This window comes from Prunus persica, chromosome G6 (genome assembly GCF_000346465.2).
Source record: "Prunus persica cultivar Lovell chromosome G6, Prunus_persica_NCBIv2, whole genome shotgun sequence".
Classification (NCBI taxonomy): Eukaryota; Viridiplantae; Streptophyta; class Magnoliopsida; order Rosales; family Rosaceae; genus Prunus; species Prunus persica.
The window spans coordinates 23,545,665-23,559,460 of NC_034014.1; the positions used below are offsets into that span (position 1 = coordinate 23,545,665).

The window sequence follows — 13,796 nt, forward strand, 5'->3', positions numbered from 1 at the left end:
TGGCTGAGTGTGTGCTGGCTTAAGGAAGTTCCTTTTCGTCCCAAAAAAAAAAGTGACCGTGATGAGGAAGTCATATTCATGTCTTTTGTAATTTTCCAATTATCGGATTGGTTGGTAGGCAGTACAATCATGTCTTTGGTGGGAGAAAGACTTTAATGCAATGGGAATATCCTTTTTTGCTATTCCAGTCAATGACGCAATGATACGTGAGATAACTTTTTCACGTGTCATTGTGTTTTTGGCCAAGGATAGCAAAACAGTGATATCTCTTATGCAAGTAAATTTTTTTGCTTTGGTGGGGTTTATTGGTGAAGTGACATGCCTTGAATTCTCGACTATCCCCACTAGAATCATCCATCCAATGAAATAAAAAGGGTTAATTAGTATAATTACACATCATACTTTGGCAATCTCATTGATGAAGTTAAGGTGATTCACTTTGTTTCAGAACATTTTCATCTCTTATATTCCTAGATGTTGTAATATTGTAGCTCACAAACTTGCTGCTCATGCTATTAAATATTAGGATGTTGTAATATGGGATGAAGACGTCCTCCTTGGTTGGAATTTTCTGCACTGGATGAATCCCCTTGAATTTACTCAATGAAAATATTATCCTATTTTTCACCCCGAAAAAAAATTCATACTTTGGCCTAATAATTATGCAGTAAAACTATATTTATGTATGTAAGTTTCCTTTTGTCTGGTTATATCATTGATGGGTCCTTCCTTATCATCACTGTGACTATTCTTAGGCATAGATAGTGACAATTCAAGCACATCACCTGAGCTGTATAGGGATCTGGTTGCTATATAGAGCTTGGCTAATCTTGATGCCTCATGCCCTGCTCTGAGCTCCAAAGTGTTTGGGAAAAATCCTTTTTCTTTCTTATTTTTCTTTTCTTTTCTTTTCTTTTCTTTTCTTTTTTCTTTGAACCTTCTCCCAAGTTTGAGCTGCAGATATCTTGCACTTATAGGTCATCTCTCTCTCTTTCTCTCGCTCTCTCACTCACTCCCACAGATGGAAAACAATACTTCAAAACATCCTCACGTTGTCCTGTTTGCCTACCCTCTGCAAGGCCATGTAATCCCAGCCGTCCATCTTGCCATAAAGCTTGCATCAAAGGGCATCACAGTCACCTTTGTCAACACTGAAGCAGTTCACCACCAGACAGTCAAGTCCCACGCCATGGAAGATGATAATATTTTCAAGGGGGTTCTTCAATCTGGGCTAGACATACGTTATGTAACAATCAACGATGGCTTCCCGGTCGAATTCGATCGATCTCTCAACCACGACCAGTTTTGGGAGAGTGTTATACATGATTTCCCAGCTCAAGTTGATGAGCTTCTAGCAAAACTAGTCCTCTCCAACCCACCAGTCAATTGCTTGATATCAGATACTTTCTTTGAGTGGACAACAAACATAGCCAAAAAGTATAACCTAGTCACTGTCTCATTCTGGACCGAACCAGCTCTGGTCTTCAACCTCTACTATCACCTAGACCTACTCAACAAAAATGGTCATGGTCATTTTACTTCTCATGGTAAGTATCCTTTTGTCCAAGTAACTCTCTCATACGTAACTATCTCTTATATCCGATAATACAATAATACAAGCTAATCATCACTATTAATATGGATCACTGATTACAATATTGTGATCCAAATTGATAGTATATCAACATAACATATCAAATATCTAGCATGACAACAATATTTTGTATTCATGTATAGCTTGTGTGTGTAATATTAGCTAATCCTCGCCAAGACACGATCAATTACATACCAGGTGTACGCGCAATTGAACCAAAGGACTTGTCATCATACCTTCAACCTAGTGATTACACTTCACCAATACACCGGATCATAGTCAAGGCCTTTGAGAAAATTAAAACCGCAGATTTCATTCTTTGTAACACAGTCCAAGAGCTTGAATCTGAGACCATTTCAGCCTTGCAAGAAAAGCAACAAATATATTCAATTGGACCAATATTTCCCACCGGGTTCACCAAGAGCCGTGTGGCCACAAGCCTGTGGTCCGAGTCAGATTGCATCCAATGGCTCAGCACTAGGTCACGTGGCTCAGTTTTGTACGTGTCATTTGGTAGCTATGCTCATGCTAGCAAAAGAGAAATCGAGGAAATAGCCAATGGGCTTTTGCTCAGCAAAGTTGGTTTTATTTGGGTACTTCGTCCTGATATAGTCAGCTCTGACGAACCCGAAATCCTACCCTTTGGATTTGAAGATGAGATAAAAGATCAAGAGCAAGGGTTGATTGTGCCATGGTGCTCTCAGATTGAGGTGATCTCACACCCTGCAATTGGAGGCTTCATAACACATTGTGGATGGAATTCAATATTGGAAAGCATATGGTGCAATCTTCCCTTGTTGTGTTTTCCTTTGTTGACTGACCAATTCACTAATAGGAAATTAGTGGTGGATGATTGGAGGGTTGGGCTTAATCTTTGTGACCAAAAACCAATCACAAAGGAGGAAGTGGCAGAGAAGATCAGCCATTTGATGAGTGGAAAATCAGCTGATGAATTGAGGAGGAATGTCAAGGAGGTCAGAAAAGCATTGGAGGGTGCATTGGCTATTGGTGGTTCATCACACAGAAATCTTGATCAGTTCATAGATGGTGTGAAGGCTAAAGTCCAAGAGAAAACTGGGTTTGGCTTCAACAACACTGAAGTTTCCTAGTTTTTCAAAAATTCCAAATACTATATTTTGTCGATTGGATTTGATCAAATTATAAATATAAAAAATTGTAAGAACATGGTCTCTAGGTTTTTGTGAAGAAAGTAGTTTTGGTTTGTTTTATCGATAAATTATGGCCTACTGTGCCTCTTACGTAAACTGTTTGTCCATCCCATCCCATGAATGGAAAGATTGCATTCGGTTTGTCGCTTTGTGGTTGCCTTCCGTCACATTTCCGTTTTAATATTGAATTGATTTTTGAGTTGTGTTAGAATCAATCGCTCACGCCGCACGCAAGAAATATTTTTGATATTTATTATAAGTGGGGTAACATTTGGTCGTATTAGGCTACTATGGGTGAGGAAGTCGAACACAACCCCTTGAATAAATAAATATTTTTACTATTCAATTGAAATTTTAAAAGATTATTTTAGAATAAATAAGTCTTATAGTATTAAATTAAGATTTTTAAATAATCTAAACAAGTCTTATGATATTTCATTAAGACTATTATAAATTTTAAATGAGAGTGTCGAAATCTAGTGGTATTCAATCAAGACTTTAAATAAGTAATAAAAAGTTTTATGTTATTCAAAAATTTGCTAATTTCGACAAATTTTTTTAAATATGAGATTGTGTGAGATTTTTTAATGAAATATATGAATACCAAGCCCTATCTCAAATCCCACCCTAAGCAATCGGATTTTTCATGTGGGATTTTTTTTTTTCTCTCTCTCTCTACCTGCTGAAGAAGATGAACAACAAAGCAAGCAGCAAGCAGCAAGCCCAAGCCGAGCTTTTCCCAGACACCCACCAACTTCATATGCTAAAAATAACATCAAGGAATTGTTAAACTCCTTGGCGCCAAGCCAAAGCACATGTTTCCCCGCCAAGAAACCCAAAAAACCCAATATTCCAACAAATATCAGAAACAGAAAAGAGCAAGCAGACATTTGACCCGAAAATCTGGCATGGTAGGTGTTTGTGATTATGTCCCAATGACCCAGGTTCCTTGAATTTTGAATAGTGCTTCCTTTTTGGTTGTGTTCGATCATGATTCATGAAAAGAGAGCAAATGTATTTTTGGAATGTAATTAATAGGTGCATTCTTTGCTCTGTGTCTGGTAGAGCAAGCAACATAGAAAACTATTCCAGTCAGCTTTGCTATTAGTGAACCTGCAAGCTGCAGCTACCTAGTTTGCTTTGTATATATCTTATGTATGCTCAACCGATTTCAAGGCAAGTTATTTTTTTCTCATTATTATTTGACGATTTCTTAATGCTGCGTATTATTGTTCAAATCAAATGGTGATTGTATGGGGTTTGGAGGAAGGAATGAAAAACAGAAAACACAATGACTAGGGAAAGGGTGATGATAAATTTAAAAAAAATATGAATAATGAATGGTTTCTTGATATACAACTTGGCTAGATGACTTACAGTTTGCCAACTTGGTTAGTAAGTCGTCCTATAAGTCAAATATATGAGGGCGCATGTGATGTTATTGTTGACCTTTCTACACATACCAATAAGGCTTCAAACCTATCTTCCTTCTCAAATGCAAGTTTTTTTGTAAAAGAAAATGAAACTAACGAAATAAACAACTGCTTGCACATGAGATCTGCACTGGACTAGGCGGAGGATGTTTATTTTGAGTAATCTGATTCCGATTCTGAAGGGACCTGGTGCTAGATAGTAAAAAATTTCAATTGAATACACCCCCTAAGTTACCAACTATTTATTACTCTTTTTAAGCCGTATTTGGAATTATGCAAATTCCAGCATTTACTTTTTTAAACAATAATTAAAAGATAGAACTTGATCCATCTTCTTAAATGATGGATAATTGAGGGTTCATTTGGATTAATCGCTAATACGAATTCAATGTTTTATTGATATTAAAATGGATTTGGTAATTAGTAAGATTACTTTTACAATTTTAGAATCGATGTCAATCGGTTGGGTTGATATAAATTGAATCAAATTATAGTTGTTAGTTAAGCATTCGTTCGCATCGACGGCTGTGATTGTATTTAATACAAGAAGATGATGAGAAGTTGGCCATATTTACGAGGTGTCGTCAGCACCTGGGTCACTGATCGGCCTGTCGTTTCCGATGTGAAACCAAAAAGCCCAATAACTTCACCGCCAAATTACAATAAAGAAAAGGGCTCTTTAGACCCAATAGCCAACCAGCCTGTAATTCTAGAAGAAAAAAGAAGACAAATAGTATGAGCCCAATTTGGTTGGACTAAGGTTTTGTTTTGTCAGAGTCCACCTTAAGACTCAGATGAAAACAAGAACTTGGAATAGAAGATTCTAGAAATTTTAAAAATATGCCCATTAATTTTTAAGTATTAAGATTTATTAGTTATCTTTAAGGTAATGAATGATTAATCCAAAAAAGAGAATAATTAGAGTTTCTCTCTATATCCTCTTGATTGATTTCTCCTCATCCACATGTATTTTTGTCCTCTAATTACGTTGTGGGTATTCATGGTAAAATACTTATATTTATTCTTGTTGTATTTTTATTTGTCATATAAACAAAAACCAAAAAAAACCAATTATGTTAACACATATATGTGTGCTCCTCGTGCTGTATCCGAATTTGAGCTCCTTCTCAATATTAGAGTAGTTAGAATATCATTTTGTAAAAACAAAAACTATTCGAAAAACCCCTTCATATTGTATAAGGATTTATGATATGCAAATGCATATAGAACTTCTGTATAGAGAATTGCCTATCCCTTTTTTGAAAATCCATTTTTATTATTGACCTTGCAATTAAATATTGCAAAAGAAATAAATTCCTAGCAAAAAAATTAAAGGGAAAAGAAAATATTTGTAGGTATACAAAAAGAAATAGAATTTCCATTCCAAAAATAACAATGAGAGAAAAAAAGAAAGAAAGTAGAAGCCAGAGTTTGAATAATATTCCTGAACTAAAAAGGAAGTAAACCAAAACCAAAACATTTCTTTCCTAACAAGAAAAGGAGTTACCTTCGCTTATAAATATCCCAACCCCCCATCTCTCACCAAATTGCTTTTAGCTACTCTTCCGCTCTCTCTCTCTTCGAACTCTTCAATCGACAAAACAATCTCAGACTCTCTCTCTTCGTCTACTTGGGTCTTCTCTGCTCCATCTTCACGATGACTGACAAGGCTGAATCTTCAGACTCGTAAGTACCCAGATCCCTGTTTAATTCAACTGGGTTCTACTCTGTGTTTCGATTGAATTTAAGTTATTTTCTTTTGGGATTTTCTGGGTTTTGATGCGATTTTGCTTTTCTTGTTTGTTTGTTGCAGTAAGGGAACGAAAAGGGACTTCAGCACGGCGATCCTTGAGCGCAAGAAGGCTGCGAATCGGCTTGTTGTGGATGATGCTATCAACGATGACAACTCGGTCGTCGCGCTCCATCCAGATACCATGGAGAAGCTCCAGCTCTTTCGTGGTGACACAATCTTGATCAAGGTTCGATTTTTACATCATGTTATATATATGCGAAAGATGAAATGTTGATAGAATTTTGCTTACAAGGGTTTTCTAGTTAGGGCTAATAGGAATTACGGTTTTGGGTAGTGAGTGAATGCTGTAATTGTATCTGGGTTGGCAGGTTTTCTGTATTTTATTTGGGATCTGGGAACTGGGTGTGTTCTGGTGTCTGAAGTGTTGGGATTCATGTATCGAAATTCTGGGTTTAGATGGTTACTCCTTACTTTTCTACTGATGTAGAACTCTACTATTAAAAACAATTTTATTGTATTTATTTACATGTTGGAATTGGCTTTTTCACAAGGTTCCAAAATTAGGCATTTAGAGAAGGGGTGTTGTGATTTAATAGGGATGTCTTTCTTTCTATCCTCTTCTTTTGAAACTGTGCATGCGATGTTGTGGTTTGGTTGGCTTAGTATTGTCATTGGCTGTTCAGGTCTTGGGCTTTGGTATTAATAGCATGAACTCTCCCTAAACTTTATTGTTCTGCATGTGCTTGGGATTATAAAGATAAACAGCAACTAACTTTTCGTGTTTATATATTTTTATTGGTGTTTAGGGAAAGAAAAGGAAAGATACAATCTGCATTGCCCTGGCTGATGATACATGTGAGGAACCAAAGATAAGGATGAACAAGGTTGTCAGGAGCAACCTAAGGGTTAGGCTGGGGGATGTTGTTTCTGTTCACCAATGTGCTGATGTCAAGTATGGAAAGCGTGTCCACATTCTTCCTGTGGATGACACTATTGAAGGGGTCACTGGAAATCTGTTTGATGCATACTTGAAACGTGAGTTTCTAACCCTTGTTATTCTCAGGTGCAACTGGAGCTAAAATTTGTAGCACATCATGAATTTAAAAAAAGTTTGCTTTTGTTTGAAACTCTATCTTTCCTAGTAAGCTATGTCAATATCAATATCAATTGCAACCCCAACTCTCGAAAGTTTCTGTTCAGTAATATCTGTATGCACAGGGTAATTATAATTGCACAAATGGAGAGAGTGTTTGATCGTATTATTACTTCATAGATGCTTGCATGCTGAGAAATTTGATGCTTTTTCTTTAAAGAGTTGAATCAATTTATAGTGTCCAAGTTGAAGAGGATGTTACAACTCTTAATTTAATTGGCGGTGTTCAGATTTAAAGAGTATATGATTAGGGGAAAATGGTTTAGCAATATATCCTTGTTGTGTCACACCTACTGTATATAGAGATTCAGTATATTGTTACCATTGATTTTGGATTTATATTCGATTATAAGTTTCTGTTTAAAATATATTTTAGCTATTACTGATAGTTATGAGAACTAAAATGGTTTTACCAATAAGTTCTTGTTTAATTCTTTGCAGCATGCATTTTTACCAAATCTCTTGTCTACTTTTGCAGCTTATTTCCTGGAGGCCTACCGTCCAGTGAGGAAGGGTGATCTCTTCCTTGTGAGAGGAGGAATGAGGAGTGTAGAATTTAAGGTTATTGAAACTGACCCTCCTGAGTACTGTGTGGTCGCTCCCGACACTGAAATCTTCTGTGAGGGGGAGCCTGTGAAAAGGGAGGATGAGGAGAGATTAAATGAGGTTGGCTATGATGATGTTGGTGGAGTTAGGAAACAGATGGCTCAGATTCGTGAATTAGTGGAGCTGCCACTGAGGCATCCTCAACTATTTAAATCGATTGGTGTGAAGCCACCAAAGGGTATTCTGCTGTATGGACCTCCTGGATCGGGTAAGACTCTAATTGCCCGAGCTGTGGCTAATGAAACTGGGGCATTCTTTTTCTGCATCAATGGACCTGAAATCATGTCAAAATTGGCTGGGGAGAGTGAAAGCAATCTCAGGAAAGCTTTTGAGGAAGCAGAGAAGAATGCACCATCAATTATCTTTATTGATGAAATTGATTCAATTGCTCCCAAGAGAGAGAAGACACATGGAGAAGTTGAGAGGAGGATTGTTTCCCAGCTCTTGACGCTCATGGATGGACTAAAGTCTCGTGCACATGTAATTGTTATGGGGGCTACAAATCGGCCAAACAGTATTGATCCAGCTCTCAGAAGGTTTGGAAGATTTGATAGGGAAATAGATATTGGTGTACCAGATGAAGTTGGGCGTCTCGAGGTTGTCCGTATTCATACAAAGAACATGAAGCTTGCTGAAGATGTAATATCAAATACAATCTTTTTCTTTTTCAACCTTTTTTTCCCATATTTCAGAAAGTTCTTACATAATGTTTTGGACTTTTATTGCACAGGTTGATTTGGAAAAGATAGCTAAGGACACACACGGTTATGTTGGTGCTGATCTAGCTGCTTTGTGTACTGAGGCTGCTCTTCAATGCATCAGAGAGAAGATGGATGTGATTGACTTAGAAGATGAGGAAATAGATGCTGAGATTCTGAATTCAATGGCAGTGACAAATGAGCACTTCAAGACTGCTCTTGGCACAAGCAACCCATCTGCTCTTCGTGAAACAGTAAGTATTTACATTTTGTTTCAAGTGACAGTTTTGTTTTGATTATTAGACGCCTTGTGTGCATTGGAGGAAACTCATAATTTCATGTTTTTGATTGGCCAGGTTGTTGAAGTGCCCAATGTTAGCTGGGAAGATATTGGAGGTCTTGACAATGTTAAGCGAGAACTTCAAGAGGTAATTGAGTTTACTACAATGGGTTGATCTTACAAAACATTTATCTCATTTTTCTTTGTTACTTATAATATCTATTCCTGTATTATCTCGTCATGCAGACTGTTCAGTATCCTGTTGAGCATCCTGAGAAATTTGAGAAATTTGGAATGTCACCTTCAAAGGGAGTTCTTTTCTATGGTCCTCCTGGATGTGGTAAAACTCTTCTCGCCAAAGCTATTGCCAATGAGTGTCAAGCAAACTTCATCAGTGTCAAGGGACCTGAATTGCTAACGATGTGGTTTGGAGAGAGTGAGGCCAATGTGAGGGAAATTTTCGACAAGGCCCGTGGGTCTGCTCCATGTGTCCTGTTCTTTGATGAACTCGATTCCATTGCTACTCAGGTTTGAACCACTCTTTATGTAAAATCATTTCTTGTTACTGATGCCTGGTTACTAATTTGCATATCGCAATTAACAATAAGTTTTATTTGGAAATATAAAAAAGGTTTGCACCATAATTTAACAATGACTAAATAGGAGAAAACTTAGCATTCTGTTACAGAGACAACAGTAGGTTTAATTTGGAAAAAGAAAAAAGCTTTGCACCATAATTTAGCAATGAGTAAATAGGAAAAAACTTGGCATTCTTTGGCAGAAACTTGAAATGTTAGTTCTGTTTCATAGATTATCTGGACTTCTAATTTTTACTGTGGGGCTCTGCAACTATTGGCACAGCCTCAGCAGAAAAGCTCTGTGACAAAAGAATTTCTGCAGTATTTTCCTTTGGGCCCTCATCTGATGTGTTTATCCATCTATGTGCTTATTACTTTCGTTTCTACAACTTGCAGAGAGGTAGTAGCGTAGGTGATGCTGGGGGTGCAGCTGACAGGGTTTTGAACCAACTCCTTACAGAAATGGACGGAATGACTGCTAAGAAAACTGTTTTCATTATTGGGGCTACCAACAGACCTGACATTATAGACCCTGCACTTCTACGTCCAGGACGTCTGGATCAGTTAATTTACATCCCTCTCCCTGATGAGGAATCTCGCTTTCAAATATTCAAATCTTGCTTGAGGAAATCTCCAGTTTCCAAAGATGTGGACATCAGAGCACTTGCCAAGTACACCCAAGGATTCAGTGGTGCTGATATAACTGAAATATGCCAGCGTGCTTGCAAATATGCCATTAGAGAGAATATTGAGAAGGTATGATATTGCAGTGTTCATAGATACTTGGATCAACTTTTTGTCACTTTGGAGGAATGTAAAGACTTCTTTCTCTGGATCCATTTCTGAATAATCGTTGTTTTCTAATCTTGCAGGATATCGAGAGGGAGAGGAGGAGAAGCGAGAATCCTGAGGCAATGGAGGAGGATGTTGATGACGAAGTAGCAGAGATCAGGGCAGCTCATTTTGAGGAGTCGATGAAGTATGCTCGTAGGAGTGTTAGTGACGCTGATATCCGCAAATACCAGGCATTTGCGCAGACATTGCAGCAGTCAAGAGGGTTTGGAACCGAGTTCAGGTTCGCAGACAATCCTTCTGGCACAGCCGCTGGATCCGACCCTTTTGCAACTGTTGCTGCTGGGGCTGATGAAGATGACCTTTACAACTAGGATAGTCTCTCATTACGCGTCTTTTTCATATTTGAATTTCAACTTTGCATTTTGTATTCCATTGATGATGTGGTAGAACCGTGAAAGTGCCCATTTAATCACATTATTGTATCCAGAAAGTCCTCGGGGTTTCCAGCCATTGGGTGACCCCTGGATACTACGAAGTTTAAAACAGTGTTAATTATTTTCTTTTCAGATTATAATGGATAATTAAAAAACACAGCAGGTTTTACTTCAGGTGTTGTGAACAGTGTTTGATGTTATATGCTAATTTTTCACCTTGAGTTTTACTTTTATATTTTAATCCCTATTGTTACTTTTATATTTTAATCCCTTCCCTGTTCGATTTTGATGCCTGATTGTGAGAAGTCTTTACAAGTTTTTCCTTTTCTCGGTTATTATGAATTCGGAGTAGAATAGGAGAAATTGGATAAGAACTTTGGTAAAAGATGAAGTAGCTGATTTTGGTAGAGATCTCTACCAAAGAAGAATCCTGCTATTGGATTTGGAATCATCAATAATTTTTAGCTTTTCAACTTTCAAAAACCATCATTAGTTGAAGTAGGTACCACCAATTACCTTTTGTTTTAAAACAAAAACAAAAACAGAGAAATTCTCAAACAGAGAAATTCTTCTTCCTCTCAAATCTCACACTCTTGTTCTCTTAACAACTGCATGCAGCAGCATACTCAAACCTGAGATTAACTTGACATCTTAAAACTGACCAGCTCCTCCTTAAAAGTAAGGTGGGTTTGACATGGCAAAATTGACAAACTTGTAACAGAAAAAAAAAACTGCATTAGTTATAAAAATGAGCCCCTCTTCGATTTTACGTAGCCAAAACTTTTTCCTTGATTCTAAGGATACATGCATACTCGCCCTGCTTTTTCTGTCTGGCAAAATGTGCAAAGTATGAGTTCAAATATTAGATTTCAACCGTTAATAATAATAATATCAACTTGGCTCTAATATCGTATTGAATTCTCTCTCTCTCTCTCTCTCTCTCTCTCTCTCTCTCTTGTTTTATAGCATTTGGAAACTGAGCACAATATGGATTTAAACATATCCACAACTGTATATACTCGTTTGAAATCCTGATCGAATGAACTTTTAAAAAGAGAGCTAATTTTCCCACTCTTCTTTTCTTTTCGTCACTTACACTCTCCTTTGCTTTTTAATATTTTTTAATTAATTTTGTTGTTTCTCTTTCCTATTCTATTTTTACCCTACATTAATTTCTTTTTTACTTCACTTTTATATTATTTCTTTTTCTTTCTACTTAATTTTTCAACTTACACTCCATTTTTAGTATTAAAGGGGGAAAAAAATTCTTACTCGATTAAAGGGAAAAAAAACTTAATTTCTTACTTGATTAAAGGAAAATAAAATAAAAATTAATTTCTTACTCGATTAAAGGGAAAAAAACTTAATTTCTTACTTGATTAAATAAAAAAAATATTGAAAATGGAGTGCAAGTTAGAAAATTAAGTATAAAGAAAAAAAACTAATATAAAAGTGAAGTAAAAAGAAATTAATGTAGGGTAAGGGTAGAATAGGAAAGAGAAAGAACAAAATTGATTAAAAAGTATTAAAAAGCAAAAGAGAGTGTAAGTGGAGAAAAGAGGAGTGGGAAAATCATATCCCTTTAAAAATCCATTAAAACCTCAATAAAATATCAAGAGCGAGACAAGCATAGCAGATTAAGTTGACTTAGAGCACTTCCACCATTGCAGTTTGGCTCGAGCAAAGGGGGCCCAAGCCCCATATCGCGCTTCCAATGAGCTTCAACAGTCTGAGTAGGAGGTGGATCCCAGCAAATCGGGCAAGCTCAAAGGCAAAACGAGCCCAAGCTCGTGCCTTGGGGTTGCTGACATCAGTAATGAAATTTTTAAAAAAAGAATTTACCAACCATATTCTTCACTTCTCACACTAAAACTCTATACAAATTTCTCTTCTCATATCTCATGTGAATAATGATTGCCCTTGAATTGTCATGACAATAATTAAAAACATAACAAGTCTTTTACAAGAGCTATTACTATTTACATAAATAGTAACAGAGATTGCCTTGTCTTCGCCTTTTGTTATGTCAAATGAATGGAAGTGTTGTAAGGAATGCAGGGCAATGGGAGTCAGGCCGATTAATTGTCCTTAATAAAGCAGGCATAAAACAAAGAAGAAAAGGTGGAGAGAGAGAGAGAGAGAGAGTAGTGATTAGACCATGCATGGGGAAACAAGAAATTAGTGGCACTGGCTCCTCAGTCCTCATTTGTAATGTCCTTGTGTCACGATCCATTGTTTTCTTCACTTTTTAGCTCTCTTTCTTTCTTGTCTTCGCCTTTTACAATCTAAAAAGCACTCCACACCTTTAAAATCGTACACATAATTATTTGATTTGAATTTTTTTGTAAAATTTAAAACTTTACACGTCTCTTTTAAACTTGGTTGTTTCAATGTCTTTAAAAAAATTATTATAAAGGGAATCTAGATCTTATCTTTCATGTGACAAGTGCAAAACTTTCCTGAAACAACCCCAAAAAATTTCTGATATATATGACAGGAACATGGTTAGTTGGCAATCCTCTCATACGGTATTAAAAAAAAAACATCAAATCATATCATATACCATTCATAATAATGGTGTGAAAGAAGAAGCAACACCCCATCTTCGACCTAGCTAGATCGCAATTATGTCTCTTGACAAGCCCTTCTACCCCACCACATTTCTCATCTTGCTTCATTTTTTCCTCCCATCTTCGTAAGGGTTGCCCTACACCCCTGCACCCTACACAAAAGGGTCATATACCCTAACGTTATGTGACTCAGCCAACACTTCACTCACCTAAATTCAGACACATATGTTTCATCTCTTATGCCAGATTCCTAAATTCAAACATCTTAAATTCGAAATTCTCTCAACATAAAAACAACTGAGTGTTAAGTAAATTGTCGGAGTTTTTTTATTTTAAAAAGAATAAAATTTTGAGATGGGCATAGATGGAAACTTCAAACTTGGTGATCCGTGATAGCTATTTGGTAGTTGATAGAATTTGGCAAGAAAATGAATCATGGGACAACTGAAATGGTTGGAGAAGATAACCTAAAAAGGGGTAAAGAGTAGTAGGGTTCTTCTTCACTGGCTGGCTGCGTGCTCCAGCTCTGCAGTACTTTTTGTTACAACTTTACACACACGTGCGGCTCCACGTGGTAGGTTGTGAATGGTTGTTGCACGTCAAATATTGTGGCTTTTGCCAGATGTAAACTCTGTAACATCAAATTTTCAACCATGTCAGGAATGCACGTGCAATTAGCCCCCAACCAGGCCCCACACGTAAGCATTTTGTTCTTGACTTTTACATGTACATC

The 13,796-nt window shown here is 36.9% G+C and overlaps 2 protein-coding genes across 3 annotated transcripts; both read left to right on the forward strand.

Annotated features, from left to right (window-relative positions):
- Window positions 126-2,910, forward strand: LOC18772115 (UDP-glycosyltransferase 86A1). 2 transcript variants are annotated; one of them, XM_007205053.2, is made up of 2 exons: window positions 126-1,547; window positions 1,757-2,910. In XM_007205053.2, exons 1-2 carry the CDS (start codon window positions 1,022-1,024, stop codon window positions 2,701-2,703), a joined length of 1,473 nt encoding a protein of 490 aa, XP_007205115.1. In that variant the 5' UTR covers window positions 126-1,021; the 3' UTR covers window positions 2,704-2,910. The 2 variants fall into 2 exon arrangements, with proteins under 2 accessions (XP_007205115.1, XP_020420788.1); XM_020565199.1 differs by having other exon boundaries at window positions 127-1,547; window positions 1,793-2,910.
- LOC18772113 (cell division control protein 48 homolog D) lies at window positions 5,603-10,680 on the forward strand. Its single transcript, XM_007207226.2, has 9 exons — window positions 5,603-5,882; window positions 6,010-6,175; window positions 6,756-6,984; window positions 7,581-8,347; window positions 8,439-8,660; window positions 8,763-8,834; window positions 8,933-9,214; window positions 9,661-10,020; window positions 10,137-10,680. The coding sequence occupies exons 1-9, from the start codon at window positions 5,854-5,856 to the stop codon at window positions 10,428-10,430; spliced, it is 2,421 nt and encodes an 806-aa protein (XP_007207288.2). The 5' UTR covers window positions 5,603-5,853; the 3' UTR covers window positions 10,431-10,680.